Source organism: Aythya marila (assembly GCF_965140915.1).
Source record: "Aythya marila genome assembly, chromosome: 19".
In the NCBI taxonomy this organism is placed as follows: Eukaryota; Metazoa; Chordata; class Aves; order Anseriformes; family Anatidae; genus Aythya; species Aythya marila.
This window is the reverse complement of record NC_139060.1, coordinates 847567-860235: the sequence shown is the minus strand read 5'-3', so window position 1 is coordinate 860235 and position 12669 is coordinate 847567. Positions and strand designations below refer to the sequence as shown.

The following is a 12669-nucleotide window of genomic DNA, read 5'->3' as shown; positions in this document are numbered from 1 at the left end:
CCCCAAGCAGTAAATCTTCCTGCCCCACTGGGGACCAAAAGTACTGGAATTCCAAATTGTTTAGGAAGGAAGATGGAGTTTATGAATAGTCATTATGTATTGTGACTGGGTATGGGAACATATAATTGAGTGATCGGTTAGGTTAATTGGTATACTGGTTTAGCTTGTTAGGGTTAATATTAGGGCTTTTGAAAACAAATGGGAAGGCGTCATGGTGATTTCAGTTCCTGTGCATCCTGACAGACTGATTAAGTGTAATACTTAATCAGTTCGTGTAACAGCAGCGGAGGAGACACAGCGACAGTGGTTTTGTTCCTGCAGGCTCTTCCTCTTTACACATCTGCAGCTCTTGCAGTCCTGTAGTGAAGCAGTGCTTTAGTTCTCTGTTCTTGTCCCCACAACACTGTAGTTCCCTGGCAGCATTCAGCTGTCACTGAAGACCCTTGCTGTGCTTTTCTAGCTGGAGTGACGGATCTTGTAGTGCACGTGGATGTCATACACTGCTGCTAAGTTGGATTTTGGAATAGTTACATTTTGATAGTAATCCTTCAGGCAATCTCAGACTTCTGCTAAGTCGAAGTTTAACAGAGTGTTTTATTTTCCTAATGCAGGATTTCAAGCTTCAAGACACAAAATGAAGTAAAGTTGTGTTATGGTGACATTAGTAGAAAGTTTATGAAAGTGCTTGGCAAGTGTATATAAATCTTCTTAGGCTTGAGGGAGCAGAGAAATTTTGGGTCCTAAGATCAGGCTCAGTGAACTTAGTAGCAGTGTAGGTCACCTGATGTGCAGTATGTGGTGGCAGCCCTCGCTTTCTTTAACTGGAGAGCACAATTGGCCATTTGCCACAGTGACACCTTGTTTGTGTATGTGTGACAAAATGACAAAAGGCAGATAGATAAATGCTACTTCAAAATACACCGGGAAGATAAGGGTTGCCAGTTTGTCTTCAGTGCACTGTTATTAGTCTTAGACAAAGCATCTACTATGATAAGTAACATATTACTTTGTGCTCTGAAAGAGTTTGGCCAATTTCCCCATACTCATTCATTTTCAGTCTTGCCAAGTGCTGGAATCTTCCCAGAAAATATCTGCCATAATGGGATCTAGAGGTGTGAGAAAACTGGAAGCATATCAAAACTGTGTGGCTTATTTATTCAGAGCAAGTTCTTGGTCCTTTGCTAATCCTTGTGATGAATAATATTCAGCAGTTCTCGGGCCAGAGTTAGGTTAGAATTCAGAAGATGCCTCTGCAACAATAATGAAAATGGTTTTCTGGGAGAAGCACAGACCCTCAGGACAGCCTTCACGTTGAAGTAGATCACCAAGCTGAAGACAGAAGAAATTATATTTTTAAAAGCAAGTAAAATTACCTTAGTCTATTTGTTAAGGATTTATATTCATTTTGTTTTTTATGGATGCCTTGCAATTATTTTTCCCTCCAAATAAAGCTGACTTGAATAGGGTTAATTTGGCTCTATAGCTCATTAAAGGCATACATCTATGACATTCCCTGTACAAGTGGAAGGGAGAAAAAGTACTGCAGGAGAATGCACCTTAATTTGTGTATCCACATACCTGGATCTGTTGTGGGATGTGGTTGAGGAAAATGAGTTAATTTAAGCTAAAAAAAGATAAAAGTTCTGCTGTTCCCACAGTGAAAGTGACTAAAAGTGTCAGGCTACACCTACACTGCTAAACAAAAGAGGACCATGAACTGATCCTGGCCCCAAGACAAGTGTCACTGGTTGACTCATACCCACACAGCCTCCGGCTGCCTTCCCTTCTGGGAGATTTGTCTGAAATAGATGGTGACATGCATGGAAGGATGGATTCCTTTGCTAATGTCACTCTGCAAGCACAGCAGTAGTAGCTAATCAGACAGTAAAAGCAGATTTTTCAGGACAGCTTGTAAGAGGCTGCATTGATAAGCTGGTGTGGTTCACCAGCCTCACCGAGGATTCAGCCTCAGTGACACTCTTAAACATGTGTCATGTTGCTCTATCCTAAATCTCCCAGCATCCCAAAGCAGCTGGGGGATTGTGTGGCAGACCATTCACTTGGGCATGATGGGAGCACTGTTGTCCTAGAGTATTACCGCTTCAACATTAAACCTGGATTTCTGTCTGAGCTTAGGCTTTCTGTAGCCAAGAGTGATACCTGTGTTCTGGTTTGCTGCTGAAGCTAAAGCTGACAACATCTGTGTAATATTCAGAGCAATAAACTGTTGTATGGAGTGTTTTTTCATCTCTGAAGTAGACAGAATCGTGTGCCCTGTGAAATGGAGCTTATGCCAGCAGACTGTTATGCAGTTCTGAGTTGAGTGAAGTTTGCTGTGAAGTAGTGTTCAGTTGTCCAATGTTGCAGGGGGGTTTTGTTGTTGTTTTTGTTTTTTAAAGTCTAAACTTCGTGCTTAATATTTGTTGAAAATACTCTCTCTTCATCTCTGATTTTGAAAGCAGAGTCTGTTCTTCTGCTTCTGTAATATACCTTGTCTCATCTGTGGCAGCATGAGCAGTTTTTGGAGACATGATGATTTCATCTGGCGAAGATGAATGACTTCCCCCAGGGGCTGCCTGACAGAGGTTTGGAAAGAATCCCAATGCTGGATATGTATTTTGGATCTCTCTATAATACTGTTGAGCATGATCAGGACCATCCTGTATTCCGGGTAGACGAGATCTTGGGTGTTCTTAGCCCGGGAGGTGCTTGGAACTTGAAAGCAGCAGTTGCTGCAAGAAGCCACCTGTCTGTGTGAAGAGAAGCCTTGGTGCTTTGGAAGGCCCAGCAACACTAATCACAGAATCAGAGGCTAGGTAGAGTTTGAAGGAGCCTGTTGAGGTCTCTTGTCTGTCCTCCTGCTCAAAGCAGGGCAAACTTCAACGTTGGACAAGGTCTTGCAGGGCCCTGGTCCCACAGCCCCTCTAGACCCATTTCAGTGCCTTGGCACCCTCACTGTCACCTTTTTTTCCTTTATACATAGTTGCACTTTCTAAAAGGATTTGACTCTGCACTGGTGCGGCCTCACCTCGAGTACTGTGTGCAGTTCTGGGCACCACAGTATAAAAAGGACATGAAACTGTTGGAAAGTGTCCAGAGGAGGGCTACGAAGATGGTGAAAGGCCTGGAGGGGAAGACGTACGAAGAACGGCTGAGGTCACTGGGCCTGTTCAGCCTGGAGAAGAGGAGGCTGAGGGGAGACCTCATCACAGTCTACAACTTCCTCGTAAGGGGGTGTCGAGAGGCAGGAGACCTTTTCTCCATTAACACCAGTGACAGGACCCGCAGGAACGGGGTTAAGCTGAGGCAGGGGAAATTTAGGCTTGACGTCAGGAGGGGGTTCTTCACAGAGAGGGTGGTTGCACACTGGAACAGGCTCCCCAGGGAAGTGGTCACTGCACCGAGCCTGTCTGAATTTAAGAAGAGACTGGACTGTGCACTTAGGCACATGGTCTGAACTTTTGGGTAGACCTATGCGGTGTCAAGAGTTGGACTTGATGATCCTTAAGGGTCCCTTCCAACTCAGGATATTCTATGATTCTATGATTCTATGATTCTATGACTCTGTCTTCTCTATGATGGCCCATGATACGAGAGAAAGGAATTTCCCCATACAGTCCATACACCCCAGCTTAGCCTTCCCTAGGCTGAACAAGCCGTGATCCCCCAATTCCTTCTTACACATCCCATGCTTCAGCCCACCAGCCATCTTACCAGCTCTTTGCTGAAGTCTCTCCTTTTTGTCCACACCTTGCTTACAATGGGGTGCCAAAACCAGGCCCCATGTCCAGAAGTGGTCTCCCAGGTGCTGGGCAGGGAATGATCGCTTTCCTCAGCCTGCAGCTGGGCATGCAGTTAGCCCAGGGAATTTGAGCAGACAAGCTGGACATGTGATATTGGCACCTGGACTTCTGAACAAGAAATTGTTTTGGTGAGGTTGTGAGAGCTGCAAAAAGAAGAACAGAGGTGGACACATCTCCTCGCATGGTGTTGTCCTAGCTGGCTGTCACAAGCTAACAGCTCTGTTTGGATGTCCCAGGAGCAATAAGCTCCTTGTGAGGAGCCCTGGTGCAGCCACAAGTTGGCTTTAAAGGTTGCTTTTGCCTTGATCCCTTCAAGTGATATCATAAGTTAGGCTCCTCTGCGTTGCCTTTCAGAAGAGCCAAGCTGTCTCTCCCAGTTGATTGCATGGGGAGACTGGGAAGTGGAGTCTCCTGATTCACAAAGCTGAAGTTAGGTAGTGTGAACATGCCCCAGGGAGCCACATTGCCAGAGCTTTGTTGAAAGAGAGAAGAAAGACCACTTCCCCGCCATTGATGTGGTAATGGCCTCCAGAACACTGAAGTGTGGCTCTGTCAATGACGCACTGATTGCTATCTGAAAGTCAGTCTTCTGGGATATGAATGGAGGCTATTTAGTTCATCTTCAGTTCATAAATTAGTGCATCTGAGTAGCCTGCACTGTGAGAGAGAGAACAGCTCAAGTGGTGAGAAAATCTGTCTTTCTCATGCTTCTGTCTTTTGTGCATTGGCCATGGGTGAGTGGCCTGCTGCTTTTACAAGAAACCCTGTTCAGAAGTGAGTGTGAGTAAAGCTGGCATCTTTTATCCGAGTGCCATCTATTTCAGATATCTGGAGGTCAGGATCCCCCTTCTCTTGTGGAACGGGCTGTGACCCAGCTCTGAGCTTGTGCTCCGGGTCCCTGCTCCGCGCCAACATGTAAATCCTTTCCTTTAATGAGCTACTGATGTGGCATCTCTCCGTGTAGTAGAAACGATGCTAACTTCAAACTGGAAATCTCAATCACAAATAAAGTAACAATGAAAAAAACACAGTAGGATGTTCCAGGGTATCTTTAAAACAAAGGTGTCTGCACAGTACCTGCAACAATGCATGATTTTAGAAATGCTGGTGGTGTCCTCCATGGCTTACAGTGGTCTTGACCTCTTTATTTTTTTGCTGCTTTTAAAGTTGCTGGATCTAAAATATTCTACTTGACATTTTCTCTGCACTAACAGGACTTTTTTTGTTATTTCTGGAAGCACTTGAGAACAGGGGAAATTAGCCAAGACTTTCAAATAGTCAGTGTTACTTGTGTGAATAGCTTCACTGCTCAGTAAAAGGTATTGGGAGAAAGTAGAGAATTATATCAGACAGATATGCAGCTTAACTCACACAGATAAAACTAATCTAGGGCTGGTAAGTGTGACTTCCAGAAAAGATGTTGGATATTTGAATCCAAAATTATTGATAACAATGGAAGAATTGCTGATGCTACATGTTAAAATCAGGACATTGCTAAGTTTACTCTGTACTGACTGTTATGATCTCTGTAAAGCATTCAGCTGGGTAAGAACAGGATTTACGGGTAGGTAATCTGCAGGAGTCATTTTGGAAAGCTTTAATCATGGGTTATTGTTGGTGTCAGGAATTTTTGTGTGTGCCTATGGATTAAAGAACGTATGATATGTCTAGAATTCAGAGAAGGATGTAAACAAGACTCATGGTATAATCTTTTCTTGCTTGGAGGTGTCACTGATGTTGATCAGAACAACCATGCCAGTTTCCTCTTCCAAGTGTCCATATACAAAAAACAAAAGGCATGAAATGTCACCCCTAGTGAAACATTAGTCTCTGAATCTGTATCTACATCTTCTGGGGCCAAAGTTTCCACATTCTTGCAGAACTGTTGTGGTGGAAGCCTTTCCCCTTTACAACAATGTTATTTTTTCAGAAAAAAAAATAAAAATAAAAAATAAACACAGTCATTTTACATTTCAAAATGCAAGATGTAATATCTCTGGAGAGATTAACCCTCTTTACAGAGTTGTTTTTGTGGTTGAAAGAATAAATCTGTTACAATAAAAAAAAAAATGAAGAAAGAAAAAAAAATCTGTACCTCATTATTTCCAGAAATAAAGCTGACGTAATGAGATTTATTAAGAATTGACTCTGGGTGAACTGAAGAGAGATCCAAACCCAAAGACTTTGTGTTGTAGAAAAAAAGGCAGAAAGACAATAGGATGGACACAGGGCAACCTAGAAGAGGGAATTGCTCTGTGATGTTAATAAGAAAATATGTTCTTTTAGGGAAGGACTCTGAGAAGTGGCTTGGCAAACTAGGCAGGAGGAGTTATTCAAACCCCTTTATGTCCTAGGTACTTGGCTGAGCTCAGTTGCATAAACAGAGATGTGAGAGATGCACAAAGTAGCTGGACTGGCATGGCCAGGAGAGGAGATGTGGGGGGAGGAAATGTAGAGGGCAAGAAGCTGCAGTGTGATAGCTGATCCTTTCCTTCTCTGCTCTGTCCCTGCGTTCCCTCTCCTGCTTCTCTTCTGTAGCTGAGCCCCTGGGTAGCTCCCACCCAGCCCCTGGGTCCCCATCCTGCTGACAGTGGCTCCTGGATGCATCACTAACCCCTTGGGAACAGCAGTGAAAATATCCCTCCACATATCCGTGAGAAGAAATGTGTTTTGGCAGTTGGCGAAGTCACAGGGGTGCAGACTTAGTGCTGAGGCAGCAGTTTTTATGGGCAGGCTGGCTTCTTGTGTGCGCTACCTGGGATGCCAAATTTCTCTGTGGTTTTTCTTCCAAGTCTGTATTCCCTCCTGCACCTCTGTGGGTTTTTTGTTTGTTTGCTTTTATTTGTTTGTTTGTTTTGTTTTGTTTCCTTTTTACCTCCAGGCCATCAACAGGTTTGTTTCCTGATTTCTGTGAAGGGTGTCTGCTTTGAAGAAAACTTCTCACCTTTTAGTTACTGAAAGAATGTGAGGAATGAGGCCCAGTGGCCCCAGCATACCACCCAGCCTGCCAGCATTTGCACATGCGGTGGAGGAAGAGCAAGGTGCCTGCAGGCCCTGGGAACAGACTCTGACCCTGCAAGTGCTGCTTGGTGGGGCAGCAAAGGAAGGATGGCAGTGGCGTGTGCACCTGAGAATTTAATTCCTGTGGCTTTTCACTATGCTAAAAAATACTTGTTGGTAGTGCTAGGAGCAATAGAGCCATATATCTACAGATCCAGATCTACCATGCAGAGTTTCAACTTGTTTTAGCAATTAAGTTTTCTTGACAGTAATAACTTCTAAGGCAGATCCACGAGTAAATCAGTCAACAGGACTGGCTAGAGAAATAAACTGCTGATCTGACTGCAATGGCTCTGGGACATTTGCAAGCACAGCTGGGTTGGCTGGGCAGGAGTGGGTTATTGCCACCTTTCTGTAGCTGACTGTTGGTGTCACTGTATTCATATTTCCTCTTAGAGCTGCTGTGCCACAGCACCCTAGAGAGTAAGAGGGTGAACAAGAAAAAAGCTTAGGTGGTTCTGACTGTTGCAGTGGAGAATATTATGGGCCTATTTGCCTGCCTATGCACGTAGTTGCTCCCTGGTGCCAGTGTGGGCAACATGCTTGATTCCACACTGGTTTAAACCACAGCCAGCAGTGAGTTCGTGCTTGTGCCCCCAGGCTCTGAAATGTGCTGAGGCACATGCACACCATTCACTCCCACCAGACAGTATTTGGGAACAGGGAACATCTCCAACTGTCTTCCCGTTTTGCAGGTGCATGTAACTCAAGCTCCTGCACTGACACAAGATCATGTATATCTTTATTGCAGAAGCATGAACATCAAGTTACAGCATCACTTCAGAGTCATGTGTGGGCACAGAAAGGGACTAAAACAGTACAAACCCTAGCCCCTTCCATAATTACCTGCCTAATCAGCTCAAAGACCTATACTCTGGTCAGTCACTAGTTCTGATTTTTCTTAATATAATCAATATCTCAGACCAACCAAATAACATGCTAGTCATCAGTCTGGCTAAATGACATTGTTTTACTCTTGTTTATCTATGCTGCACCTGTGGCCTTCAGTCTCATTCCCTGAACAAATGCAGTTTGGAGCAGCCTTGCTGCCAAGAAATCCAAAGACATCAGTGAGATCTCAGGGGTCAGATGTTCTTTTCATATCAGAAGGCAGAAGGAAGTGCAGCGCTTGCAGGGCTTGAGCAATGTCACTCCTATAGTGTAGGAATTCCTGCTCCTTTCTGCCCTGGTCCAGGACCACAGGGAGGATGCTGTATCTTTAAAGTGGGTGAGATATACCTGTGATGGAAATTGCACTGACGGTCTTCCTTCACCCCTAATTCCTTGCAGAGCACAGTTGGAGAGAATCAATGGCTTCAAGGGCACCTGATACAGTTGCTAATCAGTTACTGTGATTTGAACACAGCAGCAAGATGGGCACAACGCTGCAATATGCCCAAGGAGATACTACCTAATGGAGTGGCTGATGAGCTTCAAAAGCTTAAGATCCAAGAGAGGTAAATACTGTTTCATTCCCGTTCATCGTAGACTACTTATCATACAAAGACTGTGTATTTGCTTAAAATAATCTACCATAATTCTTCCTTCTGTGGTGGTTTTACTCAGGTGAGCGGCCAAGCTCCACCATAACCACTTTCACTCCCCCTCCTCAAAGGGAAAGGGGGAGAAAAATACAATGCAAAGGGTTCAAGGGTTGAGATAAGGATGGGGAGATCACTCAACAAGTATCGTGATGGGCAAAACAGACTCAGAGTAGGGGGATAGTAAGATTTATTGCCTATTACTAACAAGCTAGAGAAGTGAGAAAGAAAGGAAAGACACTAAAAATGTGTTCCCCCCATCCACCCTCTTTCACCTCCTCCTGAGCAGCTCAGGGGAATGGGGGAATGGGGGTTGTGGTCAGTCTATGGATCTTCGTCTCCGCCACTCATTTTCAGTCACTCTTGCCCCTCTTCTGTGAGGTCCCTCCCATGGGATGCAGTCCTTGCTGAACTGATCTGGTGTGGGCTTCCCACGGGTAGCAGCTCCTCAAGAACAGGTTTGTACCGCGGGGTCCATCCCTCAGGAGCAAACTGGTCCAATCTGGGTCCCCTACAGGCAGCAGCTCCTGCCAGGTCACCTGCTCCTGCGTGGTCTCCTCTCCACGGGCTACAGGTCCGGCCCGGAATCTGCTCCTTCAGGGGTCCTCCACAGCCCACAGCCTCCATCAGTGCAGGTCCACCTGCTCCACCGTGGTCTTCTCCACGGGCTGCAGCGTGGAACCCTGCTCCACCGTGGTACTCCATGGGCTGCAGGGGTCATCCTGCTTCACCATGGGCCTCACCACAGGCCGCAGGGGACTTCTGCTCCGGCGCCTGGAGCACCTCTCCCCCTCCATCTTCACTGACCTTGGTGCCTGTAAGGCTGTTTCTCACTCCTCTCACTCTCCCAGCTGCTGTGTGGCAGCATTGTTTTGTTTTGTTTTGTTTTGTTTACTTTCTTATATACATGTATGCTCTCACAGAGGTGCAAACAACATCGCTTACTGGCTTGGCTCTGGTCAGCAGTGGGGCCCTTCCCTAACATGGGGCATCTTCTAGATTCTTCTCACAGAAGCTACCCTATGGCCCCCCGCTACCAAAACCTTGCCACATAAACCCATTATACCTTCGTGAGATAATTTTGCAAAAACTTTCTCCATTTACTGAGATCACGTCTTGGTGATGAAAATGCCGCATTTGCTTTTCATAAGCCTGGAAATGTCTGGAAAGATGCATTTTAAACTCACTCATGAGTATTTAAAAGCTGAGATGCTGTGGACAGGTCTTCAGACTCCCTCTGCCAGATCACTAGTGAAAATGAAGTGATGCAGGTAGGATCTGAACATGCGTTTATTTTATTGAGTTCATTACATGTCTGTGTAAGTTGTCCATATACTCTACATCCCCCATGTACTTTAATGTGGTTTAATGCCTTTTGGGATACTTGTGGGCAACAAAATAAAGTTCCTCAAAAATTCTTAATCATGTCTGTTTTCTTCCTCCTTTGACAGCTCTTAAGGCAGTCTGTATTTTTTGCTTCATCCAAAGCTCTCAGAAGTAATGGGGATTTTTGACACTTGGGATCAGATCCTAGAAGAGTTGTGTTAACTGAATTTGGGATAAAACTAGACTCCCAGGCACAAATTTACCAAGTGAGGTTATAAGCCTTTAGCCCCCTAATTATTTGCCATCCCTTTTCCTTCCTCTAGTGCAATCCCAGTAATGCAGTACCATGTTTCCTCTTCTGCTTTGGGACCCCTGTGTTGTATGCATCACATTAGCCTGCAGCAGCCGCATTTCCTCTCCTAACTTCACTCCGTTGCGTGACCTGATAGGGGAGTGCAAAGGCAGAGCTACAAAAAAGAACCCTTATATTAAGATGGGTTCTTACAACTCCTTGATTTCAAGTGCAGAGAACTTGGCAAACAGCCCCAGCCAAGGCTCTCTGTGAACCTGCTGGTGCAGGAGGAGCAAAGGGGTAGGATGAAGGGTCTGCAGAGGGAAAAGGTCAGCCAGGTTCAACGCTGAGTGCAGCCAAAGCTGTAGGAAGTTGAGAAGAGGCTCAAAATTTAAGAAGGCCAAATATAGCCAATTTAAGGATTAGAAACTGTCTGATCCCTACAGTGCGCTAAAAGTGGAGGAGTACCAGAGCTTTGTAGTTCTGATTCTGGGTATTCTGTGCTGTGTCTGGGAGATAGCAACCCCAAATCATCCTCTTCGTGCAGCAGTGTCCCAGACAGTTGCTTAGCTATACTGTGTAGAGGAAGAATGGCTGCATTTGGATAAATGATGCATTACAAATAATTTGCTGAGTCCTCAGTTGCTCACCTTTTGTTCACAAGTGACGGTGTTTCTGCCATGCTTTAGTGAGTCTGTCCACAAGCTTTTGTTAAAGCAACTTATTAAGAGATTGCCTTATTTGGGACCCTTTTTAGAACTTTTTTTTTTTTTTTTTTTTTTTTTTTTTCCCTGCAAAAAGTCCTGCACATGTGCAGGCTACTGCCAAGTCTTGAGGAACTGCAGAGATTGCAGGTGATGCTGCATTATGGTCCTCTCAGGGTCTCACCCAGGACTGCACAGGATATCTGGAACCTCAGTCTGGTCCCATAAAAACAGAGTCTGGTAGCCTCTGTGCCCATGTGTTTTCATGAACCGAACTCCTGCAAAACTGCAGGCTACCACAGTCCTTGGGTTCACAGGCATTTTGGAGACCTGTTGCAAACAAGCAGCATTTTCTCCACTCATTTAAGAACAGGAATTCATCTAATTGCAGAAAATTCATCTGCAGGATTCTCTGCATAGAAGAGGACCAATCCCTGAATACTTGATGCAAATACAAGAGATCTGTGGGCTGTCTGGTTTCAGTGCAGCATAGCTCAAAGCTTTGCTGACATTTGAAATGACATGAAAAGTTTGGAACCAGTAATGCAAAGCAATAAGTTCATATATGGGTCTGAACTTTTCGGTGCGTATAATGGGAATCTGAATCTGACTTGATACGAATTGTGGTCCAGTTGTTGGTGATATCACTCATTGCCTGTTTGGGGAGGATTAAAGCCAGCAGAAAGCTGACGACCCCTGCTCCTCTGGTAGCAAGTTGGAAGCTTGCAACTTGCAAAAAGCAACTCTGCAAAAAGCAGAGGCAGAGTCTGCATGCCCTTGCTCTTTTACTACCCCACATAGTCTGGGGCTTTCAGATGTTTCTGCAGAACATGCAGCTGCATTCTGATGACATGAGTGCTTCCTTTTACTGTGTGTTCTTAGTGGAAAACTTTCCTTCTGGTATCATGTGTCAGAATTATGAACTCCATTCAGCAGTCACTGGATGTTTGGTTAATGCTGACCTTTCACTAAGGAGACCATTTTGAGCAAGCCTGAGACTGGGCAAGGTTACCTGCTTTAACAAGTTTATCATCAGGTCTATTGTAAACAGCACCACAGTAAATTTCCATCTCCTAGAGGAGGCAATTCTGGGAAAAAAGGAAAAAAAAAAAAGAAAAAAAAGGATCTTTTCTTAACTAAAAATCATATATTTGGAGTATAGATTGGATTTAATTGAATTATGAGTAATTCAGTGAGTACCTACTTCTTAATACTAATATTTGGGGAGGATATCACAGATAGCCTTAAACAGTTCATGACTGGGGATCTGATCTTTCTCCCACTGCAGATCTGCACTGGTTCATGTTCAAGTTGCATGTAACCTCGGGAAATATGACACATGTATTTACCCTCTAACACTGACTGCAAAGGCTCACTTCTCCAGACAATACATGGCTTTCTTGGAGCACAGGAAACTCTTGTCTGTCTAGGACCTGCTTCTGCGTAGCTCTGATGCATCAGTGGATCTGCTTCCTCCTCCCTCCTCAATCTGTACCAGCTACCTGTTAGGAGCCAGGAGGTTTTTGCATGAGGTGTAATCCCTCAAAACACAAAGAGGTGGTTAACAAGAGTGTGATCTAACCACAGACTGCATCTAGGGAGATAAAAACCAAAGAAGTTAGGAATCTCACTACATGTCTCTGCTCCAGGAAGCCTGTATCATGCCCAGGTGGAGTGAAGGCACACAGATTAGGATGTGCTGTGCCATTCATGATGAGTTCTGGCAGACAAGCAAAGCCTTTTGTTGTCCCAGTTTACTCATCCGGTCATGATACCTACTGCAGTAGCTGCTATAAAATCAATGGAGCCACAGAATCTAATAAAACAATCTTTCTGCTATATTATTTGTTGAGCTAACAAAGCAGCAGGTTTCTGGAGAGGGTGTTCATAGTGTAGAGAACAAGGTGGTACCAGCATATAAATGACATCATCTCTGTCACTGC

The 12669-nt window shown here is 44.7% G+C and overlaps 1 protein-coding gene across 12 annotated transcripts in view; it reads left to right on the top strand.

The window, feature by feature from the left end:
• Window positions 1–12669, top strand: part of EXD3 (exonuclease 3'-5' domain containing 3) — a 307765-nt gene that overhangs the window by 138713 nt on the left and 156383 nt on the right. For all 12 annotated transcript variants that reach the window (XM_082775660.1, XM_082775661.1, XM_082775659.1 and 9 more), the window contains one exon: window positions 8154–8320. In XM_082775660.1, coding sequence (XP_082631786.1) covers window positions 8154–8320 — 167 coding nt within the window. The remainder of the gene's footprint in view (window positions 1–8153; window positions 8321–12669) is intronic.